Source organism: Mesoplodon mirus (assembly GCF_964341445.2).
Source record: "Mesoplodon mirus genome assembly, chromosome: 4".
Lineage (NCBI taxonomy): Eukaryota > Metazoa > Chordata > Mammalia > Artiodactyla > Ziphiidae > Mesoplodon > Mesoplodon mirus.
The window spans coordinates 183754565-183773837 of record NC_138979.1 but is presented as its reverse complement, the minus strand read 5'-3'; the positions used below and the strand labels follow the sequence as shown (position 1 = coordinate 183773837).

The 19273-nt window shown below is 56.9% G+C and overlaps 1 protein-coding gene across 6 annotated transcripts in view; it reads right to left on the bottom strand.

Annotated features, from left to right (window-relative positions):
* HHIPL1 (HHIP like 1) overlaps nt 1-18699 on the bottom strand; it is a 29824-nt gene extending 11125 nt beyond the window's left edge. For all 6 annotated transcript variants that reach the window (XR_014293826.1, XR_014293827.1, XR_014293828.1 and 3 more), the window contains exons 1-6: nt 18395-18699; nt 10765-11411; nt 7800-7943; nt 4858-5186; nt 4428-4554; nt 2296-2441 (exon numbers count right to left, since the gene is read on the bottom strand). Coding sequence is in view for 2 of the 6 variants with exons in the window: in XM_082618165.1 (XP_082474291.1) it covers nt 2296-2441; nt 4428-4554; nt 4858-5186; nt 7800-7943; nt 10765-11411; nt 18395-18676 (1675 nt within the window). In the remaining 4 variants the exon portion in view is untranslated. The remainder of the gene's footprint in view (nt 1-2295; nt 2442-4427; nt 4555-4857; nt 5187-7799; nt 7944-10764; nt 11412-18394) is intronic.
* Nucleotides 18700-19273: the final 574 nt, after the last annotated feature.

The window sequence follows — 19273 nt, the reverse complement described above, 5'->3', positions numbered from 1 at the left end:
ACTTGCCCAAAGTCACGCAACTGGTGGATGGTTAAGCAGGCCTGGAACTCAGAAACGTCTGCTGTCCCCAAGCCCACACTAATGTAGGAGACGTGGTAGCTGGGAGGCCCAGACACAGGCCACATGTGGCTCATTGTGGTGGTTCAGCCATGCTAATACCTTCCGTCCTTGTAAGAGGCAGCGGAGAGCCCTCCCAAGGATGGGGGCGGGGGTGGTTTCCCCAAGGAGAGGCCAATAGAGACAGTGAGAAGGGAGCTTGAAGGAAAGCATGTCCCTGGTGACTGGTGCAGTCAGGGAGGGCTGCATGAGGGAGTTGTTTGAGAATCAAGGCCCAGGAAACCTGGGGAATTCTGGAAGGGGAAGACACTTGAGAGGTGACCTGTGCAACTGGGGTAGACCAGCTGTGGCAGGGAGCTGGGGGCTGGGGAGGGCAGGATGCCGAGTGGTCAATGGCCCCTGACCTCCCTCCAGGAGCACCAGCCCTTACTTGCTGGGCGGTGGGAGCAGGGCCGATGGGAGCGGGGGCGGGGGGCAAGTTGGTGGGGGGAGGAATAGGCCCACAAGGTGTGATGCGCCCTGTGGGAGGGAGCAGGGCCCCTGGCAAGCAGGTCCCTGCAGGAGAGTCCACAGGCACAGCTATGCATTTGCATGTGGCTTTGAACCTTACTTCCCTTTCTGGGCTCCCTTCTGGAGAGAGGCCCTTGGGAGCAGCCACTGTCCCCTCCCTGGCTGTGCAGCCCTCCCTGACCCTATGCTCCAGGCGCTGGAGCAGCTCAGAGCTCCCCGCACATGCTGCTCCCTTGGCCTGGATGCCCTTCTCCATTGTCTGCCTTTGCCTGACCAAGCTTGAGCTTGAGGTCCTGCTCTGGGAGGCCTCCAGGGGCCAGGCTATGTCCAGTGCTCCCCACCCCACGACCAGGCAGGAAAAGTCAGCCTCAGTTTCCCCATCTGTAAAGTGACAGCATTGGACCGGGTGCACCCCAAGGCCCCATCCAGCCTTAATCTGCAGGAAACCCCCAACCCCGTGCATGGGCGCGGAGCCCCCGTGGCACTGCTAAGCCCTGCCCAGGGCCACACTACCCTCCTGGTGTCTGCGGTATGGACTGTCCCTGGAGGACCCTGGGCCAGCAGAGGTCCTTGTTTTGCAATTTGCATGTGTCAGAAGATCAGGCAGAGAGGCAGAGGCCAGAGGGAGCTGGGAGAGGTTTGCTGGCATCAGACTCCCAGGTCTCTGTGCCTCCGGGGCCGCCTGCCCAACTCACCAACATGCTATCCCTGGGCTGTCTGTCTTTGAGGGGCCTCCTCCTGGCTGTCCATCCCTTGGTGTCACTCAGAGGGCTGAGGAAGGGCCCCCCTGGGAACTGCGCTTTCCAGGCCCTCCTCTGGGTCTGGGCTCTGGAGGGGGAGGCGGGTGGGGGGAGGGCATCCCCCGATTCCAAAACATGTTAACTCCCTAATGACCAAAAGAAATGGCTTTCAAGGGCCCAGTGGGCTCGGGGAGGGTGGTGGGGTCTGAGGCTGCCCTTTTGAAAATTTAGACTCTGACGGGTATCGGTTCAACAAAGGTTTCCCAGACTCAGGCCTGGGGGCTCTGGGCACTGGGCCCTGCAGGGGACACCTCTCGAAAGGCCCCTGGGAAGGCGTTGCTTAGTAACCTGGCCAAGCATCCACCAGGCCTCACTGGGGGCCCCTCAGCTTTTGTCCCGGGACAATCCGGGGCCAAGGACAAAGGCGGGATCCAGCCTCCATGGTCCTTCTTCCTCTCCCCTCCCCCTCTGTTCCTTGCATTGAAAACACAAGTGCCTGAATGGGGGACCCACTAACAGGCAAGAAAGCGGTGCCCACCACTTTCTGAAGACAATGCGGCTTCATTTATAGGCCCCGATACATTTGCCATCAGGAACCCAGGGAGCTGGAGGTCCCCAGGGAGGCACGCCTTCCCCCACCTGCCTTCATTTCCACCATCACAGATCCTTTCCTGGTCCCATAACTGCCCTGGACTCTTACCTGTGGGGTCACACTATCCCTCCTGGCAACCCTGTCCAGGGTGAGAGTTGGGGAAAGGGAAGGACGGGGACCACTGCTCCCAACTTCCAGATAAGGAAATGGAAGCTCAGATGAGTGAGAACTGACACCGAAGCAAGGCTCAAGCCCTCTGAACACGTCACTCTCCAGCCAGAGGGTGATTCCAGGCCTGAGATGCCATCCCTGGAATCCCAGGCCGGAAGGACCCATGGGGTGGGGCACAGTCCCAGGCATTGGCAGCCTGGATGGAGAGGCCTCAGGAGCACTCACCGGCCTCGTCCTCCGCGAAGGAGATGATGTGTGGATAGTAGTTGTTGATGAGGCCCGGGAACGCACAGGTCTGGCCACGGCCCATGCAGATCTCGTTGTACCGCCACTGGCCTGTCCCCAGGTTCTCTCGGAGGGACATCAGACGCCTGCAAAGGAGGATGGGCTGTGGGGTCATGCCTGGCAGGGTGCCCGAGGGAACTCCACCCACCAACCATCCATCCGATCATCTATTACCCATGCAACCAGGACCATACATAACTTGCAGGGTCCAGTGCAAAGTGAGTATTCAGGGCCCCTTGTTCAAAAAGTACTAAAAATTTCAAGACAGTAACAGCAGAGCATTAAACCAAGCATGGGCACTTCTGAGACGGAGCCCTGCGTAAGCGCACAGGCCGCACATCCATGAAGCCGGACTCAGGTGCAGGCTTTACTGAACACCTGCTACGTACCAGGAGAAGCACAGGGTTGAACAAGACCAGCTTGGTCCCTGCCCCCTCAGCTCAACCCCACCTGCTGACCAGCAAGAGGCAGTCAGCAGCTGACTTCCAGTTCAGAAGCCTCCAAGGCTGGTGCCCAGGAGTTTCCACATACTTTGGAGCTGCCTCCACTTCGGAGCGTGAAATGGAGAATTTGGCATCTTCAGAAAATGTTGATCTTGTCCCTTACTCCCTTCTATGCCTGTCAATCACCTATTGATACTTTCAGGTCCTGCTCGGTCATCCCCTCCTCTGGGAAGCCCTCCTGACTGCCCCTGTGCTGGGCTTCCCCAGCACTGCTCACAGGCTCTCTGAGGCCGGACTCGAGTGGACCGAGTGTGGGTCTGTCTCCCTGACTTGGGTACGAGGTACTCGTCAACTCTGTTGCTTTGGCCCTGGCACGAAGCCTGACCCAGCAGAGGGGTTTGGGAAGTGTTGGCAAAATTCATTGTATTTCTGAGTTCAGGTGGCTTGGGCACTCCTGGGGGACTGCAGAAGGGAAAAAGGAGAATCGGGGTAAAAAAAAGGGTTTCATCTAGACCCATTTTCCAGATGGGATAACTGAGTCCCAGAGGGAGACGCTAAGCTGGGAGAAGGACCCAGCAACCAGAGGCCCAGGTCAGGGTTCTCTGTCAGCTCCAGCTGTAGATGCACTGGCCACAAAGCCACCCTAGGTCAGCAGCCTGGAGGAGGTAAGAATTCTGCCAGCCTTGGGCTTCTTATTTCCTCTCCCGAGGGACCCAGTTCAGCTGCCCTTACATGGAGAGGCTAGGGTGGGAATAATTAAGAACTGGTGGTCCAGTGGTTAGAATTCCATGCTTCCACTACAGGGGGCCCGGGTTCAATCCCTGGTCAGGGAACTAAGATCCTACAAGCTGCACGGTGTGGCAAACAAACAAACAAACAAACAAACAAACAAAAAAATTCATTTCACATGAGGCTGGAAGGGTCCTTAGGTAGCCAACAGATCCTTCCACCTTATTAAACAAGCAAACAAACAAACAAACAAAACACAGAAATTGAGCACGTTCTAGATTCTAAGTGCTGTATATGTATGAACAGGTCTCAAACAACCCTAGTAAGCAGGTACTATTATCATTTTGCAGATGAGGAAACTAAAGCACAGAGTGGTGAAGTAACCGGCTCAAGGTCACATGACTAATAAGCGTGCCAGGCTTTGAACATAGGCCATCTCAGCTGTACTTTTACACATCACGCCAGGTGTATAGCTTCCCTGGGCCTCTCTGGTCCTCAGTTTTCCCCTCTATACAACAGGAGGAGATGGTCATGAGTCTCCATAAGCTCCCCTGGGGAGAGAGTTTGACCCACAGCAGGCTTGGGAGGTATGTTCTACCTCCTCTGAAACCTATTTGGGGTGTGACTCATCCCAACCCCTCTCCCAGACACACACACACACCCTCTAGGGGCTCAGTGGGTGGAGGCAACACTGCCATAAAGCATGGGAATCGGGCAGACCCCAGCTGGAGCCCCAGCTCCCCTCTCTCCAGCAGGGTGACCTCTCTGGCCTGTTGGCGCAACGGCAGGTCCTGGCTCCCAGGAGCCAGATGGCCCCGGGGCTGTCAAGGGTGTTGTACATTCCCCCACCTTTCACCTCTGCAGTCCCTGCCCCCTCAGAACTGTTGTCAGGCCACTTACCCGCTCATGAAGTCTCCGAAAATGTAGAGGCCGTTCAGGTTCGGGTACTCGCAGCCCCGGTACACGTAGCCCCCAGTGACCGACTTGCCCAGTTTGTGCGGGTAGGCGAAAATCGGCAGCACATCATCTGCAGAGGCGGGAGAAGCTGGGTGAGTCTTCAGCCGGTTCCCAACAAGGCTTCTTGGGTGGTCCTGAGTCTTGCGTGGGGGTGGGGGGAGGTTCCCGAGAGGGCCCAAGATGGGGCCCCAGACAGTCAACCAGAAAGGGTGGTGTTTCAAGTTTGTAAACCGCGGGGAGGGCATGGGTTTGCGCGGGCAAGGGAGTCCCGGTCGGGGGCGCGGTTGGCCACAGAGGGAGGCGCGGGCGCACAGCCGTGGAGTGGGGGGCAGATCCGGGGAGACAGGTCCTCGAGGGCGCGGGGGGCGGTCACCGAGGGAGGTGTTGGCGCACAGCTTGCGGTCGTAGCACTCGAAGCCCTCGCGGGCGCGCCAGCCGTAGTTGCGGCCGCGCTCCACCAGGTCCACCTCCTCGAACTTGTTCTGGCCCACGTCGCCACAGAAGAGGCGCCCGCGGCCCGCGCCCGACGCCGGGTCGCCGCGGTCGAAGGAGCAGCGCCACATGTTGCGCACCCCGAGGGCGTAGACCTCTGGCCGCGCGGCGGGGTCGCCCACGAACGGGTTGTCGGACGGGATGCGGTAGAGGGGGCCGCGCTCGTTGCGGTTCACGTCGATGCGCAGCACCTTGCCCAGCAGCGCCGACCTGCGCGCGGGAGAGAGAAGGAGCCGGCTCGGGGTCTCCCCGCGCCAGGGGCTCGGGCACCGCGGGGCAGGTGCGGGGACGGGGGTGCCGGGGCCCACGGCCAAGCCAGGGGCAAGGAGAGCCTCGGCTGTGTGGCCGCTTACCAGCTGGGTAACCTCATTCATTCATTCGACATTTATCGGGCAGCTTACCAAGTGCCAGGCCCTGTCCTAAGTATTGGGCATACATACCGTCTATTGCTTTGTTTCATCCTCACAACGAATCTTTTAGGTAGGTGGGTGCTATTGTGATTCCCTTTTTTTGTTTGTTTGTTTTTTGTTTTGTTTTGTTTTGTTTTTTTGTGGTACGCGGGCCTCTCACTGCTGTGGCCTCTCCCGTTGCGGAGCACAGGCTCCGGACGCGCAGGCTCAGCGGCCATGGCTCACGGGCCCAGCCGCTCCGTGGCATGTGGGATCCTCCCGGACTGGGGCACGAACCTGTGTCCCCTGCATCGGCAGGCGGACTCTCAACCACTGCGCCACCAGGGAAACCCTGTGATCCCCTTTTTACAGATGGGGTAGCTGAGCTCAGAAAGGTCATAAAACATTCCCAGTTGCCACACCCCCAGGGAATGATAGGACTGGGATCCAGCCTCGGCAGCCTGGCTGCAGAAGTCCAAGCTCTTTACCACACTTTCTAATCTCCCCGGACCTTGGTGTCCTCCTGTTCCCTCTCTTCCCTGCCTACTCACAGGGCTGTGCTACAGGGTGAAAATCATACCAGAAAAAGTACTCCTATTTACAGCTTTCTTCCAGCACCTAGCGCAGTGACTGGCGTGTAGCAGGTGCTCATGAAGTGTTTGCTGAGTGAATGAATGAATACCTGCAATCAAAGTCAAGTGCCCCATACAAGAGTGCAGGGCAGGGCAGGGAGAGGGGAGAGAGAGCACCTCGGATCTTAGCGGGAAACGGGAGGCTGGGGTACTTGTCATCTCTCTCATACACCCCCAGTGCCATCGCAGCATGTCAGAGAGCCAAACAGGCCTCAGAAGCAGTTTAGTTCACCCCACACTCCACACACACCACCCTGATCTCAAAGATGAGGCAACCCACGTTCTGAGACAGGTCAACTTGCCAGATCCCTCAGGCAGCTCTGGACTGGAAGCGAGGCCACTCCTCGGCACCATGCAACATCAGCTTCTGGAGCCCTTGGAGCAAGGAGACCTCAGGATGTGCCCTCCAGAGCCGCGCAGAACAGGGTGCAGCCCTAACCTCCATGCAGCCACTGGGGGTGAGCAGCTTTTGGGTCTCATTCATTGCATAACAAAAGTGACACATGATGGAACCTACAACATGCTTAAAGATGTACGCCCTCTTCATCTGTGATTTTTTGATGCGCTTACTTACTGCGTGGTTTTCCCCTAGCTGTTAGCATTTTGGTGCACTCCCTTTGGCTTGCTTTTCAAGGCAGGACTGGTTGGTCCGCCCATGTGATGCAACTGTGTAACCCATCATTCTCACATAGCATCAGCACCCAAGCTTTTCCCTCATCATTAAAGACTCCTCACAAGTATTCTCTTTCATGATGATAAAACGCTCTCCCCCAGTAGATGCCCCACAGTTAATCCCCTGTTGTGGACTTCTAGGTTTTGCCCCAGTGAGTTTCTCTCATACACTCCTGTCTGCTCAGCACCAAGCTACAGATTACTCCCTGGAGCCCATACACCGCGCACCAAGCTTTGATATATAAGTGGGCAAAACTCATAACAGCAAAGTAATATTTTAAGTCCTGTCCAATTATCCACAAATCCTTAATTTCTATTTTCTCAACTTCCTGTCTAAATACATCCCAAACATGAGAAAGCTGCAATGATTCTTACACTGTCACATATGAAAGCACAAGTCACAAATTGGGAGCACTTTAATTACTGTAATCAACTTCATACTCGCTATTTTTACTTTCTGGGCTGAGGAAGGTTTTGTGATTTTTGACTAAGAGAATGGAGGAGGCTGCCCTGAGAGTCCTGGTTATCCTCATCTATGTGCACGAGACTCGTGTGTGTGTGTGTGTGTGTGTGTGTGTGTGTGTGTGTGTGTGTGTGAGGAGGAGAATGGTGGCAGGCCATCTACTCAAGTCCAGAAGTGAGGAACTGAGAGAAAGACAATGCTTCAATTTCTGGGCTATCTTGGGTGACCCTAGGGGCAGAAAACCCACATGCCCATCCATACAGCGCTGCTCCAACCAGCCCACACTCCCCATTAGGTCTGGAAAACACCCTTTTCCTTCCTCTGGCTCCAGCGGGGCTGGGAAGACTTCAGAGAAAATCTGATCTTCCCAGAGGCTCTGTGATGTCACCTCTCAGGTACCCATGACAACGAGATCACCTTTATTCTTCTTGACTAGATGATGATGATGACTATTATTATTCCCCCCACGGGGATTCTTCTTCTTCTTCTCTAACTGATGAGAGGAAGTGACTGGGTTCCTCAGCTATCTAGCTGCAGACTGAGCTGGGGTCCAAAGCCCTTTCTACTACCCTACACTTTGTGGCTGAGGAAGTAACCCCCCCTCCAGGATAGTATGTAAACTAGGAGTATGTAAAACAACCCACCAGCCAACCAAATCAGAACATACTTGTTTTGGGCGTTTCCAAACTTTCCAAAGGGGTCTCCAGCCATCCCGCCATCTCCAGTAAAGATGTAGAGGTACCCATCATCCCCAAAGAGCAGCTGGCCCCCATTATGGTTCGAGGCTGGTTCTTCGATCTCCAGGATTATCCTAAAAGAAGATAAGCACCCCGCCCCCCCCCAAAAAACCTCAGCCAAAACACAAAACAAGATCACAGCAATAAAACCTCCTGTCCCCTGGTTGCCATTTCATAGTTGGAAAAACTTTTCATATCCTTTAGAGCAGGTGATTTTTATAAGGATCTGGCAGGCTGGGCAGGAGGAATAATTCACGCCATTGTGCCAATGAGAACCGAGAGGCTCAGAGAGGTTGAGCAACTTGCCCAAGGTCACACAGCCCACAGATAGCAGAGCTGGGACTAGAACTCAGGACTTCTAGTTCTGGTCTAGCACTTTTTCCACTCTCCCCACAGCTAGCACCTGCCCTGTTAGGATCAAGCGAAACTGTTGACCCAATCACTGGCACAACCGGTTTCTTCATCATCATAGCTACCCACACGCCAGCCACTTAAGCCGAGCACCTCTGACACACTCTCTCATTGATTATGTGCTGTAGCTTCTAAGGAGCTGGGCTGGATGGTGTGGGTTGTGCTCAGTCACACTCACTCCTCAGCAGCCTCCTTTCCTGCCAGGGCGGGAACCTTCCATCATACTGCCAGCCAGCTGGCTTCCGGTTAGGGGCTTGCCAGCGGAGGATGGAAGGCAAGGAGAAGGGAGGGGCCACACGTCCCTGGCTTCTGGTGCTGCCTCCAGAAGCAGTGGTGGCAGGACGGGCAACACTGGCTGGCAAAGATGGACTCCTGGGTTTCCAGCCAGACCTCTGGGTACCAGGAGGGGCAAAACTCAGCAGCACAAAGACCCTTTTGCCTTTTGTTCCTCTAGCTTCTCACAGGCACTCATCTTTAGGTAACCTGACCGTCCCCTTTTTTTATTATTTTTTATATTAATTATGAGGTTCCCTCCATCCTTCCGAATCCTTTTCTAGCCAACTCCTTGTACTAAATTTCCTCTGATCGAAATGCTTAGGCTGGTTTAGGTTTTCCAGGATTGGTGACTGACTTGCCAAGCCCTTATTAATACAGATGAGAAACCCGAGATACAGAAATGTCAAGCAACTTGAACCCAGGACTTTGGACCTTCCGAGCCAAGACCAGAAGCCTTTCTATTGTGAGGCCAACACACACGCCTTGGCAAGTCATACACAACCCCAAACTCCAGGTCCTCCATGGAGAGGACAGCTCAGGCTGTCGGTCATCCATCTCCCATTGGGGTCTCAGCCCTGAGAACGGAGACTGACAGCTGACTCAGGCAAGGATGGTCACTCACTCCTGTGGCTCTGCCCTGAGCCAGCTGTGACTACTTCGGCCCCTGCAAGAGTCAATTTCTAGGCTTGTACTACTTGTGAGGTCCCCATAGAGCCTTTGCTGAACCCTAACTCTGCAATATATTCATCTGTTTATTTTGTGTTCCACCTTCAGTCTTCATCAGGAATCAATTTTTAAAAGTCACCATTGAAGACACATCCACTCTGTCCCTCTCTCTCCCCTCTGTGAGATCCATGTGATAAACTTGGCCTCTCTTGGAGAACTGGTTGTGCAGCCTCATACGAGGTCATGAGAATTATGTTTTCTCCTTTTGCCCTGGCTGCCAGGAAGCTCACAGGCAAAATCTACCTTAGACCTCACATTAGCCAGCATATTTAACTCCATCTTTTTATAAGTTCAATGGCAAGAGTTTACAGTTTTATTGAATGCATGATGCGCTATTATTTGTCTATTTGCCCTCAGATCCGTCCTGGTCCTCCCCTTACATGCTCCACTACTTCAGGGGGCCAGCTCCTGAAAACTACATTTCCCATGCTCCTCCGCTACGTGGCCTCCAGCTAGGTTCAGCCAGTGGAAGGCACTGGCCAGAGACTGGAGGGCGGGGAGTGGGGAGTAGCGGGTGGAGAGGCAGCGGTATTTCTCCCTCTCTCTCTCTCTCTGTCTGTTTCAGGCAGTGTCTTGGCAGTCCCTGTACCTCCTACCTGGCTCCAGCTCCCCCCGACCCAGGTCCACCATGGCTCTAGCTTCCACCAAGTGGCCCCAGCTCAGCGGCTCCAGTAACCCCACTTCTCACAGCCCAAGAGACGGAGGCAGCTCTCTCCGGTTGTTAAACTCAGAGTTGCCTCCCTTCTTCCCCAGGTTGCTCTTCCGTCATTTCCAACACCCGAGGCACTAATTCCCAGTATCAAATTCTGCCTATTTGAGTTACCTGGTACAGGATTTATTTTCCCATTGGAGACAGATTATGGCATACCCTCCTTGCCAGGCTAGGTCAAACCTGTTTTGAAAACAGCTGGGGCATAACTAATACCCAGAGGGCAGGCTGGGTGTTGAGAGTAGCAGAGGCCTGGAGGCAAGGAACGGAAAAACCTGTTGGGGGAGGGTGGGGAGGAGAGCAATCTGCCCGGGGGGCAGAGGGTCCAGGTGAGAAATAGGAGGGGGGGCCAGGTGAGACTGGGGCCTTGGGGCCATAGTGCCCTGGTACGAGCAGTGGGTTGGGCCTGGGAGGGAGGGAGGCAGACAGACCAGAGTTCCAGCTCTGACACTTCCTAGCTGTGTGACCTAACAGTCCTGTCACCTCTCTGAGCCTCCACTTCCTCATCTGTAAAATGGGGCTGTATGAGAACCAAATGAAATGCACCATCTAAAGTACCTGATCCAGGAGTTGGACATGACCCGGTGATGTCTGTTTGGCAACTACCCACCCCCCGACCCCAGAACAGGGGGTTCGGCCCCCTCACCAAGCGTGACATTCAAAATATTTCGCAACTCTTGGGGGGGCACAACTCCAATTGGCCATATGTGGTCACGCCAGTGCTCATCCATGCTCGCGGCCCCGGCCCTCCCGCCTGGGCTCCCGGGAACCACCTCTCCGAGTCGTGGTCCACAGCGTTCACGTCCTCCGCTGAGACCCTGAACTCGCTGATGCGTATCCACTCGTGGAAGCCCACACCCACTGAGTAGTAGACGTAGAGCTTGCCATTGTGCCGGAAGCCGGGGTGGAAGGCGAGGCCCAGGAAGCCCCGCTCGTCACCCTCCCAGGGCGAGGTGAGCACGGCCCGGCTGATGTTCAGGAAGGGCTTCTCCAGCCGCGAGCGGTCGGGCAGGTAGACCCACACCAGCCCCAGCTGCTCGGCCACGAAGAAGCGGTGGGAGCCGTCCCGGGCGTGGACCATGGCCACGGGGTTGCGCAGCCCATTGGCCACCTCCTCCAGGCACAGCTGCAGGCAGCCCATGGCATCGGCCACCACACGGCCCAGGTTGGAGTTGAGGTTCTCGTTGACCAGCAGGCGCGGGAAGCAGTAGTCCGTGTCGTCCAGGGACAGGTAGCGGCAGAACTTGGCGCGGTTGCCCTCCAGTGTCCAGAGCTCGCGGTCGGGCGACAGGTGGCGGAAGAGGACCCGGCACGACTGCCACAGGTCCAGGCAGTAGTCCTCGCAGAGCCCGGGCACGGTCCTCAGGGGTGTGGATGGATCCTCCGCGTCGTAGAGGTGGGCCGCATATGGCGAGCATTCCTGCACAGACAGGGATGGCTCAGGGATGCTCTGGGGTGGTCTTACCAGCTGGGTGACCTCGGGCAGGTCATCCCATCTCCTAGAACCTCAGTCTGCTGATCTGTAAAATGGGAGGATGCCATCTGTCCATTACCACCAACTGTCTCAACTACAGCAGCAGCTACACAGGACCTGTATCTCCTCGCCTTCATGCCTTCTCTCTCACCTTGATGCTTCTGTTAGAATAGCCACACTATTACTACTCTACTAACATCAGCTTCAGGAGCAAATCTTAAGCACCTACTGTGTGCCAGAAAGGACCTGAGGCATTTTTATACACTTTCTCTTTTAATATGCTGCCTCTGCCCTATACCTCCATGATTCACTCCACTTTTTAAATTTTTTTAATTAATTAACTTTTTTGGCCACACCATATGGCACGCAGGATGTTAGTTCCCCGACCAGGGATCGAACCTGCATCTCTTGCATTGGAAGCACGGAGTCTTAACCACTGGACCACCAGGGAATTCCCTCACTCCACTTTTTATAGATCCCTACTCAAGGGGCACCTCCAGGAAGTCTTCCCTGACCACCCAGCCATCACCCCCATTCCCTCCTGGCCTCTGACTCGGCTTAAAAAACAAAATCTTAACATTCCCTGATATTATTATAAAATCAGTGTGTTTACATGTTTATTGTCTGTCTTCCTCAGAACCGAAATTCCGTGAGGGCAGGAATTTTGCCTGTCTTGGGCACTGCCGTATCCCAGAGCCTGAGACCATGTCTAGCACATAGGAGGCCCACAGTGAATACCTAGGGACTGTGCTGAGCACTGACCCGCCCAGACCAGCCCTTAACAGGGAATAAGGTCTCCTCCCTCATTATTCATTTAATCATCACAAGGGCCCATGAAGGGGGACTTCCCTGGTGGTGCAGTGGTTAAGAATCCCCCTGCCAATGCAGGAGACATGGGTTCGAGCCCTGGTCCGGGAAGATCCCACATGCCGCGGAGCAATTAAGCCCGTGCGCCACAACTATTGAGCCTGCGCTCTAGAGCCTGTGAGCCACAGCTACTGAGGCCCGCGTGCCTAGAGCCCGTGCTCCGCAACAAGAGAAGCCACCGCAATGAGAAGCCCGCGCACTGCAACGAAGAGTAGCCCCCGCTCGGCCCAACTAGAGAAAGCCACGCGCAGCAACAAAGACCCAATGCAGCCAAAAAAAAAAAAAAAAAAGAGCCCATGAGGGTGAGAGTGCTACAGATGGGGAGACCCAGGTGCGGGCCCCCCAGTGTCACCCAGCACCATCGGTCAACATGGAGGATCTGGGTTTGGTCTCAGGCCGACCGCACCCTCCCAGCACCGGGGAGGCTGGTGCATGTACACGTGTGAGTGCGTTGATTACGCTCATGCCCACATGTCCCCCTGACCGCCGGGACACCTTCCTCCATCTCTTAGTCACCTTGGGCTCAGCCCCTCCCAGGCAGGGCCCTGGGGCTGTCCTCTGCTGCCAGAGCTGTTGTCCTATGAGATAAATGAATCAGGAACCCCCCCACCCCCGGGCACCTCTTCAGACCTGCTTGACCTCACTGGTCCTGGGATCTAACGTCACAGGGCAAAACCCAACAGCCGTAGCTCACCCCTCACCTCCCACCGAGGGCATCCCCATTGATGAGACGCTTGGGACCCCACTCATCTCCCACATGGGCCCCATCCGGAATGTGGGGGAGTTAATGCCTGATGTGACAGACCTTTGACCCCTGGGAGAAGGGAGCTGACAGATGACTTGCTCTGCCTTCCTCCTCCCCCTCGCCCCAGGATAGTCCTGATTCACAGTTTGTGTGGTTTCTTGGAAGCATAGTCTTGCCAATTCAAGCATCAGTCACGTTGGGGAGCAGCCGACTCGCAACTGCATCCTTGACTGGGCTCTCCCTCTGCACTGTGCCACTTCTGCTTACAGCGTCCTCTCACCCTAATAAGGGAAAGAGCCATGAGCTTTGCCCCAGGTTCTGCTTTCTGGGAACCCAGGCAGTGGCAACAAATGTGACCAGGTCCTCTCCGAGCTTCAGGCTCCAGTGCCCCCACCTGAGAGCTGAGAGCTGAGAGCCCCCCAGAGCAGAGGCCTCAGCACCCCAGGCTCTCTAAGGGACTCCCTCGGCTCGAGCCTCTGACCTGAGCATATGTAACTGTTTATGTGTCTGATACCCCCCGCCCACCCCCTGTATGAGCTCACCAGGCCAAGGCCTGGTCTGACTCAACCCTGGGCCCCCGAGGCATCAGGGGATGCTCTTCCCACAGCAGGGGAGGCGCAGACAGGCACATGCTCCCCCCTCACAGGCAGGGCCAGGCTGGGTTCCAACAGGAGGCCCTCAGGGGCAGAGGGTGGCAGGCTGCCCTCCTGACTGTGTTCTCAGGCTCCTGGCCAGGGGCCGTACCCTCCCTTTACATGATTGTGGCTTTTGGTCACACCACGGCCTGTCCTCCTGGCCCAACTACTGCTACTGTGGGGCCGAGGGCCACTTGGTGACGTGCTTGTGGGTCTGGTCAGTACTGCCCAGGCCCAGACAGGGAGAGCGTTTCCACATGTTCCAGACGGCCAGGTCCTGGCCTCTGTGCAGTGCCACCTCTCCCACGGTTCCCCTGGAGCCCCCTGTGAGTCCAGCCAGCAGCCGTGGGTGGACCAGGGAGGGTCTGTGTGCGCACACGCCTCATTTAGTCATTGCGAGGTAGGGTCATTGTGATTTCTACTGTATAGATGAGAATCTGAGGCTTAAAGAAGGCCAGGTGCCAAAAAGTGGCCAAGCCAAGGCTCAGACCCAGGCCTCACGATGCCCAGACCAGGGCTTTTCTCAGATTACTCAGCAGAGTTTCATTCAACAAGTGTTTACTGGGTACCAACTCTGTGCCAGGCACTGTCCTCGGCTCCAGAGACACAGTGGGGAGGAAAACAGACTTCTGGAAGCCAATCTGAGTGCCCTCCGCTCATCAAAACCCCACCCAGAACTAGAGATGGAGCAGGGAGGGCCTCCAGGGAGCCAGGCTGGAATTTCAGCATCCATGCGTCAAACCACCGGGTCCGGCCAACCCTTACTCATGACCCATGCACTCTTACTTACACACAATACAAACCTGGTGCCCAGGCCTGAGTAGTCCAGACCAGGAAATGACAAGAGGGTACAGCGGTCGCTGCTGCAAGGAGTTCAATCGGCAACCAGCCTCACAGTGGTCAGTGAGGGCAAGGCAGCAGAAAACCCATGGAAAAGCAACCCAGTATCACATTGCTTAGCTGTCTGGGCCTTTCAGCACAGGGGCAGACAGCCTGCCCAGATTACTGCCCCGAGGTTGCCAATGTGCCGTCACTGACACTCATGATCCATTGTCCTGAGTCCCGAAGGCTTCTTCTTTTTTTTTTTTTCCTTGCGGTATGCGGGCCTCTCACTGCTGTGGCCTCTCCTGTTGCGGAGCACAGGCTCCAGACGCACAGGCTCAGCGGCCATGGCTCACGGGCCCAGCCGCTCCGCGGCATGTGGGATCCTCCCGGACCGGGGCACGAACCCTCGTCCCCTGCATCGGCAAGCGGACTCTCAACCACTGCGCCACCAGGGAAGCCCCCGAAGGCTTCTTATGTCCACCGTCTACTCTTTAGGAAGACCAAGTCTATTTTTTTTTGGCTGCGCCATGCAGCTTGTGGGATCTGAGTTCCCCGACCAGGGATTGAACCCGGGCCCTCAGCAGTGAAAATGCTGAGTCCTATCACTGGACCGCCAGGGAGTTTCCCAGGAAGACTGAGTCTTTGTACACAATATTCTCTTATAGGACGTTCCCTCTTCGCCCACTTCTGCATCTGGCAAACTCCTATTCATGACTCAAAGCACAACTCAACAGTCTTCCCTTACACCTCTATTCTCTCAGGGCCCTGATCTCCCAGCCCTTGTGGATGCTCCTACAGCTCTCTGTCCATATCTCAGACACAACATTCACCAAACTGTAATTCTGTCGCTTGCAGTGTGAGCTCTCCACTTCTGCTGTCACCTCCCCACTGCTCAGCTGGTCTGCTTGACGAGGACTTAATTATCTCTGTGTGTCACCCCATAGGCTGTGAGACCATCCAGGGCAGGGACCCCAGGGCCCAGCACACGGTGGGGCTTCAAGAAGGCAGGCAAAGTGATTAAGAGAGGGGTTTTGGAGTCAGAGCACACTGGAGACTGAGTCTACCATTCCCTGAGTGACCTTGGGCAATTTCCTTAACCTCTCTGTGCCTATGTCTTTACCTATAAAAGGGGAAAAAAATCCAACCTCATAGAATTATTGGGAGGAATAAACTGAAATGATGCATGTGTTTGTTGAAATAATGCTCAGACAATATGGACTATCAAGAAGGCAACTCAGTGTTCCCTCTTCCAAGAAGGCTTCCCTGACTTTTTCAGGGTAAGTGTGGCCTTTCTCACTATGGCTCCACAGTCACCCTTGGGAAGCCTTTTGGCCATTCTGGTAAGTGTCTGTGTGTCTGTCTCCTGAATTGAACAAGGGGACTTTTGAGACTGAGCTTGCTACTGGCCAACTACCTCTGGGCCCAGCACCCAGCATAGGGCCAACTCCTAACAGGCTCCGAGGAAATGTCTGCCCAGTACCTGAGCCTGCAGAGCATGTTTTGCACAGACTTCTATCAGAAACCATGCTTTGATGATTTTAGTACTTAAAGAGGCCAGTTACATGGGAAGTTCGTTATGTGGACTGGCTCCCATCAACCTGGGACCTGAGCTGCCATGTGTCACAAGTTGTCTCTTCTCCCAATGACACAGGCATCAGATGGACGAGGGCAAAGCCCCAAGAAAGGGTCTGAAGGGGCCAGGAAGGACTACTGCCCTCTGGCTAAGGAGCCATCCTGGGCATCTAGAGGAGTTGTGGGTGCCAGATAGGGGCAGGTTCGGGGGGGACTTTGGGCATAGGCATGGTTTCGTGGTCTCTCTCCCCATCTGGAGTCCAAGCAGACGTGGATCCCTGAATGCCGTCATTGACTGAAACTTGTAAATAAGTTACCTTGGCCACGTGGAAATCAGGAGGTGCTGAATCCAGACGCAGCCTTGGCTTGCAGAGAATACCATCCCCCATCTAGCATTCTCCTTCCCTCCCTCCCACGAGGCCCTGCCAGGGAAACTGTGATCCAGCCTTGGGTGTACTCTCCAAGCTTGCTCCAGACATGAGGTCACTCCCAGAGATGCCTGCGGTGAGATGCTAGTGGCCATTCTACCACTGCTTGCTCAAGGCCAGGCCATACTGGGAAGGTTCCCAAGGAGAGAGGGGAGCCTCCTGCCAGGGGCGGGGTAGCAGGCCTGACCCTTCCCTTCTCCCTCCTCAGACCTGCACACCTTTGGGCCCTGCTGAGCCTGGCACATAGTAAATGCTCAATGAAAAGAAGTGGAGTGGATGCATGTACTCTGCTATGTGACCGGGGTGGGAAGACCACAAGATCTGGTCCCCAGGAGTCCCCAGGCAGGTGAGCTAGGTGGACACTTGACCAGACCATTCTGGCTCCCCTGAGATGCACAGTGTGGGTGCTCAGCAGAGTCCACCAAAGGACAGCTGCCCACCCCCTTGCATTCTGGAGCTCCCCAGGGTCTGTCTCCTTGTCTGCCCCCAGCACCCCCCCCCTTATTTCTTACCCAGATGGCCCATTCACATGGCAATGATTGTGGTCCAAGTGCCACCATGGCCACCACTGAGTTGTGTGACCACCAAGCGAGTCCCTGCCACTCTGGGCGTTCCCTGAATCAGCCTGTAGGCCCCACTCAGTCCCTGCTCAGGGCTGGGCAACAAGTGGGGACCAAGGAGGCACGAGAGAAACCCAGGCAGAATCGTCCACTGAGCCCTGAGTATGTGTCATTTAGTCTTCATGGCAACCCTGGGGGGGAAGCTAGGATCGCCCCTGTTGTAAACATGATGCAACTGAAGTGCCGTGATGACCTGCCCAGGGCTGCAAAGCCAGGAAGTGGAAGAGCCAGGATCGAACCCTAGTATGTCTGAATCTAAGCCAGCCCTCTCGCTCCTCCCATCAGCACCTGCCCCTGCCGGCTGAAGGCTACGACTCTGTGCTGTGTGGGCAAGACCCCTCCACCCACGGGTCCTCTCACTGTCCAGGTGCGGGGCCAGGGCCAGCCTTAGGACTTCTCAGCCTTGACCCATTGCCGGCCAGGGCTTCTGCTCAGGCACTCCGGAAGCAGGAAAACGAACAGCTAAGGCACAGTCTGGTGTGAGCAGAAGCAGGGCCTCAGCTCCCACAGGGGCAGAGGGGTTTCACCAAAGGGATCTCACTGGGGTGGTCTTGGAGGATGAGAGCGCCTAGGCCTACGCCGGGTGGGAGTGCCATCCCAGGGAAAGGGCACAGCACAAACCAAGGTATGGTCTGGAATCACCTGGGACATCTCAGCACCAGGGGTCACCCAGGATCGAGCACCAGTGCACGTCAGGATCCCGGAGTACTGAGGGGCTGTCAGACAGCTCCTTCAGGTTGGGGGAAGGGCCCTCACTGGGAGCAGTGTGCCCCCAAACCCCTCGACAAACCCAAGCCCAGCGCTTTGACCATGCCCTCTGCAGGGGTCTGCGGCTCGCATCTCCCCGGGGGGCAGCGCAGGGGAGCCCCGAGCGGGACAAAGGCTTCCCACCCTGGTACTCCGACAAGGGCAGGGCTCCCCAGGGCCGCGGCACTGGGGGTCTTTAAGCGGTGCCAGGGCAGAAGAGCCCCCAAACTCTGAGGGAGTGATGATCTCATCAGGAGGGGAAACCGAGGCCCAGAGAAAGCCCAAGTCACAAAGCTAATGATGGCAAAGCCCAGAGCCATCCCAGGATGCCCGAATCCCTGCCCCGTGCCCAATTACTCCTGCGGTGGGGGTGGGGGGCTCGGGTTACAAAGCCCGTCGCCCACTCTTGATCTTCCCCCAGTGGGGTTGCCAGAGCCGACCTCCCATCTGGGAACTAGGCCCCTGGCGCGCGCCCCGCGCGCCCGCTCACCTGGCACAGCAGGTCAAGCGCGTAGCCGGCGCACTCGGCCCAAATCGCGGCGTCCACGCGCGCCGCCAGGGCCCCGAAGCGCCGGGCCAGCGCCGCGTCGTGCTCGGGAGCGCAGCAGCCGAAGGCCGAGTACTGCGCGCAGAAGCGCAGCGGCTGCGGCGGCCGGAAGGGCGGCCTGAAGTCCAGGCACTGTGGGTGCGCCGCGGCGCCGAGCGCCCGCAGCGCCAGCAGCGCCAGCAGCGTCCGGACCCCGGTCCCGGCCCCGGCCCGCCGGCCCGCCATGCCGCCGCCCCGCTCCGCCCCGGCCCGGCCCGGCCCGCGGAGGAAGAGGCGGAGGGAGGGCACCCCCGGCCCAGTGCGGCCCACGAGTAGCCGCCGGCCGCGCCCTGAGCGCCCGCCCCTCGCCCCGCCAGCACCCTCCCGGGGCGCCCGCCCCGCAGGGCCTGGGGTTTGGCGACCTCCCCTGCTAGGAGGTCGCCTCTGGTCGGGGACGTCCCGGCGGGACTGAAGGAAGAGGGGCGCGGTGCAAAACTCGGAACTCGGCGCAACCTCTGTTCCCGCCGTTCGGGCAGCCCCTTCCTCCTGGCCCTGGAGTCTTTCCAGTTACAATGGCAGGGACCCAGCCTCCTGGGGCCTGGGTGCGGACTGTTTCCCGTTGCCGTCTGGGACGCAGCTGGCCCCCACCCCCGGCGCTTTTTAGCGCAGGACGTGCAGGAGCCCCCCCCGCCAGAGGCTTGGACCCCTGGATTCCCGGTCCTACCTGTGACTGGGCCAGGGGAGGAAGACGATGGAGCCAGCGGTTGGGAGTGCTCACAGAATCACTTAAAAATGGGAGTGCAGCCGTGTAAAGGGCTGGTGGTGTTGCCCTGGGACTCACAA